The sequence below is a fragment of the Nelumbo nucifera genome, chromosome 4 (genome assembly GCF_055504915.1).
Source record: "Nelumbo nucifera cultivar China Antique chromosome 4, China Antique-T2T, whole genome shotgun sequence".
Classification (NCBI taxonomy): domain Eukaryota; kingdom Viridiplantae; phylum Streptophyta; class Magnoliopsida; order Proteales; family Nelumbonaceae; genus Nelumbo; species Nelumbo nucifera.
Window position 1 is genome coordinate 24,031,032 of NC_142652.1, and position 15,175 is coordinate 24,046,206.

Genomic DNA, 15,175 nt, shown 5'->3' on the forward strand with positions numbered 1-15,175 from the left:
GGTGCGTTTTTCTGTGTGAAGGAAACGAGAGGCCGAGCCAAAGACTTTGACTCTCTTTCTTCGAGTAAATCATCTAGTATGGGACTATAGTCGTTCAAGCTGAGAGATACGAATCATCATCGTCACATCAACAACAAGATGACATGAGGTTTATTTCATCCAACTCCAGAGATGGGCTGTTTAGAAAATCAATAAATCATCAACAGCAGCAAATCCTGCAAGATGGTTTTTTTTTTTGGAAAGGGTGTTGAGACGGTAAAGAATTGAAACCTCCCAACGGACATGAAAATCAACGTCGAATTTGCAGTGGATGCTGCATTTTTCCACGACTTTGAGCACGAAAGGGCGGTGCAAAAACGTGTTCTTTGCTACTATCGGAGATCCCAACGACTACTGTGAAGAATAAGGTGTGAAGAGTTAGGTTTTCTGCTGCTGAAAGGAAGAAGATGGTGAAGGAAGAGGAGGAGGGAAAGGGATGAAGGGTAAAATTGGGTTTAAAAAATTATATGTCATGTGGTGTTATGTATATGGATGTACAATTTGCCAACTAACTAAGTAGTAACAGAAGCAAGAATCAGGAAGCTTTCAAATAAAGATTTTGGTCTATACACGCTAAAAATAGCCTTCACAACTGTTTTTAATAGCCTCATGACACGAACCAAACAGTTTTGGTCTTTAAAGCTAGACAGACCCCAAAAGCTTTTAGTACATCTTCTTTAGGGCTGCAAGTCCAGCTGGGTTAGGTCGGGTTGAGGCCAACCCTAGCTCAGCCCTAAGATTTAAACCCCTAACCCTAACCCAATTCAACCCAAAGTCAACTTCAGGTTGGGTTGGGCCCAACCCTACCCTCTTCCCATCCCTAAAAATCTTGTAGAACTTTTTAATCTTAGATCTTAACTCAACTTTCATTACATATATTAATCTTGTATTTTATTAGTATTTGTTTGTTGATGTTTTTATCGGTTCTTTAAATACAAAATTCAGAAAAATAAAAGTGTTTGAAATGACTATAGTTTATTATGATGACTTATAATAGATCTTTTATGGGCAGTAAGTTATGGGTGACAAACAACAGAGAGGAGATAAAGAATAAAATATTCAGAAAATATAAAATATGTTATTAAGGTTTTAGTATTTTTAATTAGGATTAAGTGAAGTGATTATCTTAAATGAAATAAATGATAGTATGTGGTAATGGCTATACAACTATTATGCATCTAAACAAATCAATGTATGGTCATGTATATAACATATATTTATATATGATATATACTATAGAGTCGGGTTCGGATTGGGTCGGGTTGCTCAAGGGGTCAACCCTAACCCAATTCAAAGTAAATCCGGGTTCATAAATTTCAACCCTAACCCTAACCCAAGCATCAACCCAACCCAATCCAACCTAACTTTTCTCAGGTTGGATTAGGGTTGGGTTCGGGCTAATCCAGCCCAAGTTGCAACCTCAATCTTCTTATAAAAAAAAAAAAAGCAAAACATTTACTTTATCAACAACCACTGAACTATTAAATTGTTCAATCTAGTAAATGTATTTTGGGTCGTTTTATTATTTTATTTTTCAAAACATGGATTGATCCGTTCAAATCAAACGATTAAACCATTGACCCAGAAAACCCGTGGCTAAAGTGGTAAATTGATAAATAAGCAAATTAAGTTATTGTCAATTAAGTAAATAAAGTAATTAAAGAAATCAAGTAAATTAGTTTAATTAGAAATTTGAATTATTAAGTGATTGGTAATTTATTATTAGTTAGGCTAATTAATTTAGTTTTTAAGTAATAATTTACTCTTAATTGTTGTTAATTATTTACTATTAAATTAACTATTGTTATTTTAGTGACTCTACTTTGATAAAATTTATTTTTTAACTAACAGAGTTTTTAGGGTCTAAAGTGGCCTTTTCAAACTTTATTAATACCACATAAGCATGTTTTTATTATTTTATTCATTTTCTAATAGATCCCTCAAAGTTGTTTAAAACATGGTTTTCGAAACCGGACCGGATCGGATGGTCGGACTAGAAAAATCGGGAACCAGTCGGTTCGTTTTCCCCAAAAACTGGATTTCTCCCCCAAAACCGTTGGTTTTGGTCAACAAATCGCTGAATCAGACAACTAACTGTTCAAATGGTTTTGACTATTTTTTATTTTTTTATCAAAACGGGCCGAATGTTCGATTCAAACGATCAAACCGTTCGACCCAGTAACAGGACCCCTGACCCGTTCGGTCACCAAGTTGGTTTTAAAAACCATTGTTTAAAACATTGTATTGTCTTCCTACAAATGACTTTTTTACCAAAGTTTGGGGGCCAAAATAACCTTTTTTTTTATTTCTTTAGGCTGCCTTTGATTTCAGTGCCAATAGTTGCAAAATTATGATAGTACAAATAATTTAGGTGCAATTTCTGATTTGTTTTTCTCTATTTTGTTTGATTGCATTACAAATGAAGATAAAATCTCAACCAGAATAAAGCAAAAACCGAGACAAAATTAAATCAGAATTTATATTCTTTTTCATTTGCACTTCCATCATTTCATGCATTTGTACTTGTACAAATAAAATTAAAGTGCAACCAAACGCAGCCTTAAGATGAAAATGAACCTTTTTGCAAAATGCAAGAGTTATGAAGAGCCAAAAATCCATTTGGGAATGGATAAATAGTTTCGTTCGATCTAAATAGAGGGCTTATCTCTAAAATTATAATAAAACACTTATCAGGCATTTACTTAAGATCATAATAATTAATAATAATATATTATATTATTTTATATATAAATACATATGTACAATAATTCATCGGAGCGGGATGTTTACTGGATCGGATTGGGTTACATCCGACTTCGACCCGATTTATATTCGGATGATAAACAATCCGAATCCGGGATAATCGGATCGGGTCTCAGAATTTCGGATACTGTTGAAGGCCTACCTTTTCAGTTTTCAGTTTTCACTATGTGATTTTAAGAGCTCCGTGGCGGCCATGCCCGTGATGCCAACATTCGCCTTTATCGAAACTGAGGGCAATCCTGTAATTTTAACAAAGAAATCAATCTCTTCTCTCTGTGCCCTAATCGCCTGCGATCTCCCCCTCCCACCGGGTTTTCCCAAATCTCCCGCCCTTTTAATATGACCAAGCTATGATTTTTCCTCTTTTTTCAGATTTTTCTGCAACTGGTTTCTTTGTATTTGGTTCGAATTCGTTGTTCTTTGATTGATTGATTGATTTTCAATACCTCTGGTTCTCCTTCGTGGGTGGTCGGCAACACTATTTGTTCTTGTTAATTTTCAACAACTGGGTAAGATATATTATTTTTCTTCTTTGCTTGTGTAAGCCTCTCGATCTGTTACTTGGGTTGGTTTCTGTGTTCATGTTTTTTTTTCCTTGGTTGAAGGTTTTCTTAGGATGGAACCGATGGATATCGTCGGGAAATCGAAAGAGGATGTTTCACTACCAAAAGGTGATCTTTATTATATCTTTCTGCAGATTAACTTGAAAATATGAAGAAGTAATTGTTAGGTGTTTCCCTCGTTTTAGTTCCTTTGAATTACTGATGAAATCTATTATATGAATGATTGCTTAGCCTGCTTGTAGGTATTAATTATAGTCTCTAAATATCTATGAATCCATAATTCTTTGTTTTAACACCAAATGTTAAAGATATCCAGTTCTAGGTTTACTTGAGAGTCTAATTGACACTTGCTTTAACACTAATTGTTTGCCCCCTCATGAAGGGGCCAAACAAGAAGACGATGCTTACTTTATATGCTGATTTATTTTGCAAGGTCATACCGTTAATAGGAATTTATTGTCTAGGACACACATTTCGTGTGCAGATATTTAGTCCCAAATCTAGAAATAAATATCTTTTATTGTTGATTTATTTTGAAGTCCTCACTTTTTTTAGAACTTTTGTTATGCTAGCTATATCGTTTCTATGCATCTCTTCCAATCTGAATCTTCTGTCCATAAGATTTGCCAAAGTTACATGTTGAATAATTAGGTAAGTATTTGTGTTCTTACCCTTGAGTTTTTTTTTTTTTTTCTTTTTTGGTGTGTGTGTGTGTGTGTTCTTACCCTTGAGTTTTAAATATCTTGTTGCTGTTTTGAACAATCCAACCAGGACGACTTGGTTGTACTTTCCTAGGAAAATAGGAACTAGGTTTCTTCTGGGCTAGTTTTTTTATGGGGCTTCCATTTTTTAAATTTTGTATTCTGATCTGTGTGAAAAATGATTTCATTTACTGGTATTTAAATGTCTTGCTGCTATTTCAGGTGATCTAAACTACAAAAAGTGGACTGTAATTTTCTAGGAAAATATAAACTAGGTAGTCATTAGTGTGTCGTTTCATGTGCTTTCTGTGGGCTATTTTGATAATGGTCATTAGACAGAAACTTGAGTTTGTCCGTTCACATTCCTTCTTTCTAGTTATTTGTGTTCACCAATGCAGAAATTATAAATAAACACTACTCGTTGACCTTTCTCTATAGGAATTTATATCAATAGAAGCCTCATGGTTTTCTTTAAATTAAAATGTTGACACTGCACCTGTTGATCCAAAAAGAAAAAGAAAACAAGGGTTACATTTTGGGTCTTAGTATCTTTGCTTAACCTCAGATTTAATGTCCAAACCCATTTTCATTTTTCATCAATAAAAATTTCACCAGATACTGATCTTTTTTTAGGTCTTTACTAAATTGCATGCAAATTGACATTGCCAACAAACTTCTGTTTATGTTTTCCTAGTTACATCTTGTCAACGTTTAATCTTGTGGTATGCATAACACTCGACAAGATATTGAATCTCCTAATTACATTGCCATGCACAATAGAGAATTTGCAGATTTACCATTTATTTGAACATCATATAGGAGGCAAGTGTAAAAATTCATTTTCTATTCAAACATGCATGTGGAGCACACATGTGAAAATGAAATCCTCTTATGTATATTGGCATTACTTCCAATATTATTTGAGATTGGATGCATGTGATATAATGAATTCAAGACTTCTTGTTAGAAAATATTATTCATGTTAACTTATTATTCCTTTACAGCAACTATGTTCAAGATCATCAAGGAGATGCTGCCACCAGATGTTCGTGTTGCAAGAGATGCTCAAGATCTTCTTGTCGAGTGTTGTGTAGGTAAGTGAACATTAGAAGGATTGTCAGTTTTCTGATTTAGATGCATACAATTTGTTGTAGTTCTTTCTTAGCACATGTATCTAACTGCTGCTGCTCATGCTAAAATGAATATCTTCTATCACCAGAAGGAAGATGTTTTATGTGTTAGACTCCTAGAGATAAATTTTAACTTTCATGACTTTTTGTCCTTCTGTTTTTCTTTTTCTTTTTTGATGATTTTCTTAATGAAAGTTTTCGATATCAGAGATGCATGTGATGTAGGGGAAAGAAAGTAATCCAAAATTAGAACACAATAAATTATCTTTCATGGTTTCTGCAATCATTCCTTTATGTTTTTTGTTTATTGCTTCATAGAAATTGTATAGTAACCATTTTGGAGGTAAATCATGGTTGTGGTAATTACTTTCTCTTAGGGTCATCAGAATGTCGCCTCTAAGAATGACTTTTATGTCCAAAGATTCTTTGTTGACCTAATTTATTCAGAAAATTCTAAACTAAAAAATCCATTAGTCAATGTTGTTCCCAGCTATCTGGGGTCTTGGGAGAGGTAGATTAGGCATGGTCCTAACCTTTGGCATTTTTGTGCACAAAGTGGCCGCCCTCAGATTTAGAAAAATTCCGAACTACTGGGTTGAAACTACAACCTTCAAAGGCATAACTTAGCATACATACATGAGCAGTTCTTACATATGTTTTTGCTAGTTTGCTACTTATATCAGCTATCCATACATGAGCAGTTCTTACATGGCTGTACTACACAATGTACACATGTTTTTGTTATTGAAATTTTGAAATTTGAAATATTACTTGCACTCTTGAGAGGTTATACCACAATTAATAGATAAAACAGGATAGAAATCACGTAGTATATGTATTATTAATTCTTAAGGAAAACAAAAAGTGATATATATATACCCAAACCTATTCATATCACCAGACACCAAACCCCCCACCCACAAGCACACATGCACATTCTTAAACGCATGGTTACATAACATGTGCAACTTCAGTGTGTGTGTGTGTGTGTGTGTGTGTATAGATATACATCCATCTTGCACATACACCATATTTACATATCCCATCCCTCAATGAATCCACATAGTCGTCACCTGATTTCCATGTTGCAATTTGCAAGTTCCATGCTACAATGTTGCAGAATGAATAAGTCATTTGCCTTTGCTTAACAAAAAATAAAGATTATAAGACTGCTATATGAAGGGAAACAATGTGGTGTGAGGCCATGGGTTGATGTGGTTAAGAACACTAGGTACACAGTGAATCTAGAGGTTCCCTCATTATATGGTGTGACCATGGATCAGGAACACCACAGAGGTGGTTAATTTGGAGGGTCCTTTATCAGATGGATAGTTTGGATCTGCTATGTAAGGTATCCAAAATTGCAGGAAATCCAAACCCTGCAGGCAGAGCCTGTAAATAAGATACCATTCATTTTCTCTTTTTATTTCTTTCCCCTTTGGGTGGATGGTGAATGTGGGGAGGGAGGGAGGCAGACTACTGTGATCAGAATTTTCTCCCTGTCCTTTTGTCCTTGTGTTCCTGTTCGGTGTCATAACATATTCAGTGTAATTAGTTCCAGTGATGCATTGCATATCCTTGCAGAATTATAAACCTCATTTCCGTAGAATCAACTTGTGCACTAAGAGAGTCTCTTATTAATTGGGTTTTTTCTTGGATTAGTAAGCCTCCTATTGATTATTCTTTTGCAGAATTTATCAACTTAATTTCTTCTGAATCAAATGAAGTATGTAGCCAAGAAGAGAAAAGAACAATTGCACCTGAGCATGTTCTCAAGGCTTTAGAGGTTCTTACTCACTTCATTTTCCATTTGTGACTTTAAGTTCTTTCCGGATCATGCTCCTTTTTGGTATTCTTGCTAATGTATCTTCCGCCTAGAATTCCTATTTGAGCACTCATTTTAAATTCTAGCATCTTACGAATGATCATACACATGCATGCCTCAGTTTTCTTTTATGGGTAGTATAAGAATGAAGTGAGATGATGTGTGATGACTTTGACAGGATGTGAGTGATTGGGAGACTGACCTATTGATCTCTTTTCTAGCCTGACTGCAATAAAATAAGCTTGCAATCATATTGTAACTAACATTTGTCTTTGTGAGGAATTACAGAATCATTGCCACATCTTTTGCCATATGGTAGCTTCTTAGTGAAGGTATACACCCATTTTATTAGGTTTTTTGGAAAGAAATGGGTCATACGAGGGGACTTAGTTTGTGTAGTTGTCTTCTGATCAGCAAGGGGATTCAACAAGTTAGGTTATACAATATCTTTGGAAGCTTCACTCCGTGTTCATTTTGTTGCATCTCTATCTTAAATTTAAAGTATGTCTTCTTCATCGACTAGTCAGCGCCTTGGCACCAACTAGTCATCACATCAACTAGTGATGCCAAAACTAGTCATCACCTTATCACATTGATAATACTGCATGCAACTTGATTGTTCTTTCTAAAATAGTTACATATCCCATGTTCATAGGCTCTACCTCAGGTTTTCCTTGGGATTAGATAACCACAGCTTGTTAGGACACTACCTTTTCAATTTCTTTGGTCTTCTGAAACATGTATTTTCTAAGTGCTCATTTGGAAATCATGTCAAAGAGGTTATTTAATTTGGTGCTGTCAAATGTTTACTAAATGTCACTTGAGCATCTGTTGTTAAACTACAGGCTTATATCATTCTTTTTCTTTTCCTTTCTTGATCAGATATTTGCACCAAACTTTCCATAACTATTATTTTGAAAATTAAGATCAAGTTTCTTCTTTTATTTTATTATACATTTGTAGCCACCCAAAAGCGGAAAACCTAATCCATCATAATCTTACCAATGATAAATCAATAGCCAGAGAGTTGGAAATCATCCTCTCTACACAAGTGGCAAAATTTGGACCTGGATTTGATTTTTTTTTTGGTATTACATAATAATATTACACACATTACAAGGGATTAAAGGATGGGGACAGAGCAGGGTGCATGTGAGGTTTACTGGCCTTGGTATGGAGAGGCTGCAGTTATATCTTATATGGGTTTGATCCTGTACCTCCATATTTGGACTTTGGAGGGATGCCGAGTGACCATCTCAGCTACTGGGTCATCAATGACCTGGATTTGATTTCCCCATTTTCTTAAAAACGATTCATTAATATATACCAATTTAGAGTCATTCTTGCTTTTACTTTTGTCTCTTAATGTCTATCTTCCTCTCCATAGTCAAGGGAAATTTCATGCCTGTACTTGTTTTTGTATATAGTTTTTTTATCCAATCTTAACAATTCTTTACTCTATATCATGCGCATATATATTGTCTCAAGTTGTATTCCCTTTCCCTATCCTTGTTTTTCTTTTGTTGAGTACCATGGTAGCACATGGTTCAGGGTATTGAAAAACCTATGAATTTGGAAAAATCATTGTTTGTCTTCTTGATTGCTTAAAGCTTATTCAGCATAAATGTCAAAAGCATAGAAAATTGAACCTTGTCGACTGAATGTATATTTTTCTATGTAATGACAAAATTGCATCAGGTTCTTGGGTTTCATGACTACATTGAAGAAGTTTATGCTGCATACGAGCAACATAAGCTTGAGACTCTGGTGTGTTTCTGTTTCTTAATGATTCTTCCTTTTCTCCCTGCTTGTTTAGATTTGTGAATGATGTAGATTGTTATCTGTGTTCTTCTCTGGATTGTTCTGCAACAGGATTCCCCAAAAGGTGGTAAGTGGGGCAGTGGAGCCATGATGACTGAGGAAGAAGCGTTGGCAGAGCAACAGAGGATGTTTGCAGAGGCACGTGCTAGAATGAATGGTGGTGTGGCCATACCCAAGCAATCAGAACCTGACCGGGGCTTGGAGAGTTAAAGACCTTTCTTTTTCCTGAATTGTAGGCCAGCATGCTTGATTGTTTATGTGGATTTTGCATCTCCTGTAGTCTGTACATAAGGCCTTTGGAGATGCAGCAACCGTTAGTAGATTTGCATTTTATTTTGTATCTTTCTATGAATTATGTAAAGGGAAAATGACAGACAGGTTTCATATCCATGTCTATATGCTCCTACATAGAAAAGTTGAAAATTGAAATCAACCTTTCCTTCATCCTTTCAGCAACTGATGCAACACAAATGCCACAGCAGGATGTTCCAAGGCATTCGCCATCAGTTAATGGAAAGTGTGAACATTGTAAATATTCCAATATGGCGCTTCGTTGCTTCTTTGCCAGAAAAATTAAAAGCACTTTTGGGGATGCTTACATAATCTGATTTCTCAGAGGCCCGAAAAGCTAGAAAAGCTTTTTTGTTTTTTGTTTTTTGTTTTTTTCTTTTATTGTTAAAAATGGAGGGCTAGAGGCTAGAGAGCCTAGAGGGTGGACGGGAGGTCAGCCAGTCGTTCTCGATAGCGATGCCTCAAGTTCCTCTTTTTAGTGTTGGAAATCAGAGACCCATTGTGACTTGTGAGAAAGCCGAAAGCGATATCATCCTCCAAAGTCATGGAGCATATTTGAATTTTGGATGCATGAGCAGTAGTGGGTCCTAATCCTATGTTTTAAAAACAAATAAGTTTTAGACTGTAGAGAGTAGGCCACCCAAACTTACATGGGCAATGGATAGTGGTGCAACTTGGGTGGGTTATAGTTGGGATTTTGTCAAAATTTCAGTGGATTCGATCCGAAGCCCAAACCTGAAATAGTGTAAAATGTTAATTCGGATCAACCCGAATTGCACCCCTAGCAATGGAAGATATCCCATATCCCCATTTTCACACCAACTTGATGATCCAATGAAATTATGCAACAATGCTCAAGGATTGGATTTGATTCTATTCCTATTAATGTTCCAACTCAATTTTGATCGGACACAGATCAAATTCAGATGTTGTAATATAAGAAAAATCTATGATGCTAGGACATGATGGTATGATACCAAAAATTTGACCAATCAAAACCCCCAATGAAATAAAAGCCACCTGATTTTTTTTTCTTTTGGTATTTGGTCATATGCCCGAATTCTTAGTTATCACTTTTATGATAACTAGTGGAATGGCCCGAGTAATGTATGGAGTATTTGATATTGGTGGTGATATTTGACTATACTTTTATATATTGGGTATATATTTGTAATTTATGTTATTTTCTTTAATTTTTGTGATTTTCTATTATTTTTATAATTTTTTATATATTTCTTTGTTTTTTATATTTTATATTATTTTCTTCATTTTATGTGTTTTTTCATAATCATTTTTGCAATAACATATATATAATGGGAAAAATAGAAAGTTGAGGGTAAAGTTGGAAAGTAAAATTAGAGTGTTTTGACCAAACCAATTGCACCATTCTCATTTTTCAGTATGATATATAAGTTTCTATGATTTTCTACATTTTTTGTAAATTTTCAATATATTTCTTTGTTTTTTGTAATTTATGTTGTTTTCTTCATTTTATGTTTTTCATAATTATTTTGTAGTGACAATATATATAATGGAAAAAATAGAAAGTTGAGGGTAAAGTTGGAAAGTAAAATCAAGGTGTTTTGACCAAACCAATTGCAACATTCTCATTTTTTAGTATATAAGATATAAGATATACATGGTATAGAAATTTTTATGATTTTCTATATTTTTTTGTAAATTTTTTCTATATTTTACATTCTCATTTTTTTAGCATGGTATAGAAATTTTTATGATTTTCTATTTTTTTGTAAATGCTTGTGTATTTCTTTGTTTTTCTTTTTGTAATTTATATTGTTTTCTTTATTTTGAGGAGAAAGGTGCATAGGATAAAGAGACACCATATCTATTTCCTCATTCCTATTGTGAAGTAAGGGGAATGGATAAGATATACACTATACAGAGAGGGGTTTAAAGGAGAGAACTGGGGTTTTAGAATTTATTTTTTCGCTTCATGTGTGAATGATAATATTTGGTATTTTGCTTCATGTCGTTCTGCTTGCTTGGATATAGGTTGATATACAATGGTGGGGCTGTTATTTGCATATCTAACGGCTAGCGTTTGGATATAGGTTGATCTTGATTCATTTATATTCGGATTTGAATTGAACATCTGTCCAATTTTTGTAGAAGAGTCTAGATCTCCTGCCAACAAAACACATTCCAAACCCCTACGACCCTACCAAGTACCAAACCCCTACTGTATTACGTTGGTAGGTGTTAGATTATTGGACCGGCCTGATGATCGTCAAGAAAAAAACACCCTAAAACAAATCAATATAATGAACTTGAAAGCATTTCTCGATCTAATACAACTTATTATGTTAACAAAGATAATCGAAATAGAGGGGAAATGGGAAAAAATACTTGAAAAAATATGGAGAAAACCAAAAAATGCTTCATTTAATCATTTAATTGATTGTTCGATGATGAAAATAGAGAGGTCGAAAAAATCCATTCATCCCTTCAATTTGAATTCGTGGGTTTTGGGCAAACCATCTGATACTTGACACATGTTGGCTCTAATAAATGAAGATGTTCATTAGGTAGGCCTGACGGGAGTAGGCCTGTCAATGATACCTGAAAATCCAAGGCCCAATTTGACATCCAATCTAATTATCTTGGATTCAAATTACATATTTATGTAATCGGATCAGATTCACATGTTACAATCTACATCCAATTAATAATCAAATTGGATTTGGATTTGACCCAATATGATTTGATTAAAATTTAAATATGATTATATTACAATATTTATTTATTTTAATATATAAATTCTATATAATTATATTAAAATTTATAAAAATATATTTTAAATATTATATTATATATGAATTTATATATAATAAATTTAGTGTGTTATATTTACATTAATTTATTATATATAAAAGTTGAAAAATAAATAATATTTTAATTTTATTGGTATTTTAGAGAATTTAAAGTGGAGTCGGATTAAATCCGATTCCGATATGAGTTTGTTAGGATTCAAATTCGAATCCAAACCTCTAAATCCAATCTAATTTTGGATCAAATTTGAATATAGGTTCTTAATATTCAGATCGGATGCGGATTTTACTACATCCAATCAGAACCCGATCCGATTGTAGCCCTATTGGGGAGAAGATCAAATAAGGCCCAAGGGGAAAGAGAGGAATAGGTTCCATAGCGGTTTTATTATCTAATGCCACACCACTACACTTCAAATCTGCACTTCTACCCATTATCCACTGCCACATCACTGCCCTGTTGGCAACAAGTTGTAGCTCTAGGAAATGCCAAATTTGGCATTACTCCAAACCATGCCTTCCTGATTTCCAATGCGTGGCTTGGAGCACCGTTTTCTATGAAAAAATGGTTCCAAATAGATGGTTGTTTCCTAGAGCACCGTTTTTTCCTACATGGTGCTGATGTAACGTCGTTTTCTGGAGCAACAACAACGGTTCCAAACAGACGCATAATGGACCTAAGAACATTTCCTGATCCAATACAACTTATTATGTTAAGAGAGACAATTGAAGAAAATAGGGAGAAAAAAATGCTTTATTTCATCATCTGATTGTTCCCTGATGAAAAGAGAGAGATTGAAAAAATCTATTCTTCCCTTCAATTCAAATTCATGGTTTGGGCAAACCATTCAATACTTGACATGTATTAGCTCTAATTAATGAAGAGGTTCATTAATTAAGTAGGTGCTTCGGGAGAAGATCAGATAAGGTGAGGAATAGGTTCCACAGTAGTCTTATTGTTATTTTATTTGTTTTATCCAATTACAAGTGTTAACCGTTAATTAAATAAAATTGAAAAATAAAAAATATAACAAAGAGTAAAAATGAAAAGTGAAAATCAAGCTTTAAAATAAAAAACATGATAAAGGGTAAAAATGAAAATGAAAATTAGGCTTTTTGACAAAACATTGTCACCATCCTCATTTTTATAAATGATGAGATACATAGATTATACAATTACAAGTGTTAACTGTTTATTAAATAAAATTGGAAAAATAAAAAACATAATAAAGGGTAAAAATGGAAAGTGAAAATCAAGATTTAAAATAAAAAACATGATAAAGGGTAAAAATGGAAAGTAAAAAATCAGGCTTTTTGATGGAACATTGTCACCATCCTTATTTTTATAAATGCTACAGATACAGATATATTATATTATATTATATTATATATATAATTTAGGCATTTTAAGAGGGGATAGGATTTGGAAATATATTGGAAATATGAAATCAAGGAATGGTAGAATTGGACATGTAAAATCAGGGTGTTGGACGATGGACGCTCATCCATTTCTGTTTTTATAAATGGGTAAGAAACAATTGATTGATTATGATGTTGAAGCTGTATAATATTAATAAATAGTCAAAATACTCTGTTTTATTAATAAAATGAACTAAAAATGTTGCCGGTCAAAACAGGATGAGGGCAACACTGTAAATTTGCTCCCAAGCCAAGGTGTTGATGAACGGTCCGTGGTCCAAGGTGGCCAAGGACTAGTAGACCGGTCCTGCACGGAGTAAAGGAGGGAGAACGTTAGAGGCCTCGAATTGAGCTCAGACGGTTCGGATGCAGTTTGTACATGAGGAGTGCGGTCATCCAAGGTCGCCAAGTGACTCCGTATTACTAGTTTTGGAAAGCCCGCCGAGCTCTATTCCACGCATACCCTGATTGGGTCCGCTCTGAACACCGCCACCTAACACATGGGTGCCCGTTATTGGACAAGGCCACATGCGCCTACATCAAAAAATAACTTGATTGAAACCTGAACTTACTAGCTTTTAATGAAAACATGAAATTTAAAACAAATTTATCAATAAATATATGTTAATTTTATATAATATATAGACATATATGCTATATAATTATTATCGGACACGGATCTTAATAGAACCAATTGGGATCAACCTATATCCGATCCAATTACACGGATCTGATTTTTGAAATCCAAATCCGGTTTGATTGTATCAAATTTCAAAGTTCAAACTCGGTATAGGCTGATCAGATACTACCGACAGCCCCACCTGCGATTCTACCAGTATCATTGCTCTAGTTTCACCAAGATTGACTCATCAAAGATCAAGTTGAAGGAAATTACATTTAGAACAAAAAAATTAGGATGCAATTAATTACATAATCACACTGTTTTGCTTCGAGTATTTAGACATGAACAATGTTTTAAGTATCGACCCGGAGATAGAGCTGTTTTTGCCTCTGGGTTGCGGGTCACCGGTTCAAGCATCTGGTCAAATCGATTAGACTGTATTATATTATGTATAAATATGTATTTTATCAATAAAAATATTTAATTATTTTTTAGATGTAATATATGTATATGTAAATATTACTCTATATTTAATTTATATTTTTATTCTATTTTAATTTTTATTTATAAAAATTGTTAAAATTTGTGATTTGAGGTTCAAGAAAATGTTTTTTTTTTTTTTTTTTTTTTTTTTTTTTTTTTTTTTTTACGAAAATAGCGGACAAGGGACACATAGATTATGAAAAATTACCCAAAATAAAATAAGATCATCCCAATCAAATATTGGAGTACAAACTATGACCTCCAAAAGTTTGTAAATACATTTACTATGCAACCCATGACCCAGTGACCGGATTGAATGTGTCAATGGTTCAATTACCCAAGTTGTATGCTTTTTTATCAGGTCAATGTTTTTTACCAAATACTAGGTTTTAGCATAACTGGACCCAAAATAAAAGACGGGTGACTGTTTGAACGACTCAACCGGCTGGATTAATAGCAGGTTGAAAACACTAGACATGAAATCATCTTATTATTAGTAAAAATTGATCAATTAATATAGATTATGATTAGAGGTGTAACTTTTGCGGATTGAGGTTGGGATTTTGTCAAATTTTCAAAAGCCCAACCCAAAGCCCGAGTCCAAAATGGTGTAAACTGTTAACTTGAGTCAACGGGATGAAACAGTGTAAACTGTTAACTTGAGCCAACGGGACTTGCACACCTAATTATGATGATGAATTGATGATGGCGCAATAGCTGAGATGGTCA

The 15,175-nt window shown here is 33.9% G+C and overlaps 1 protein-coding gene across 1 annotated transcript; it reads left to right on the forward strand.

The window, feature by feature from the left end:
- The first annotated feature begins 2,989 nt into the window (after nucleotides 1-2,989).
- On the forward strand, nucleotides 2,990-9,228 carry LOC104603084 (protein Dr1 homolog). The gene is made up of 6 exons (XM_010267028.3): nucleotides 2,990-3,311; nucleotides 3,408-3,473; nucleotides 5,071-5,160; nucleotides 6,888-6,982; nucleotides 8,720-8,788; nucleotides 8,894-9,228. The coding sequence occupies exons 2-6, from the start codon at nucleotides 3,419-3,421 to the stop codon at nucleotides 9,050-9,052; spliced, it is 468 nt and encodes a 155-aa protein (XP_010265330.1). The 5' UTR covers nucleotides 2,990-3,311; nucleotides 3,408-3,418; the 3' UTR covers nucleotides 9,053-9,228.
- The last annotated feature ends 5,947 nt before the right edge of the window (nucleotides 9,229-15,175 follow it).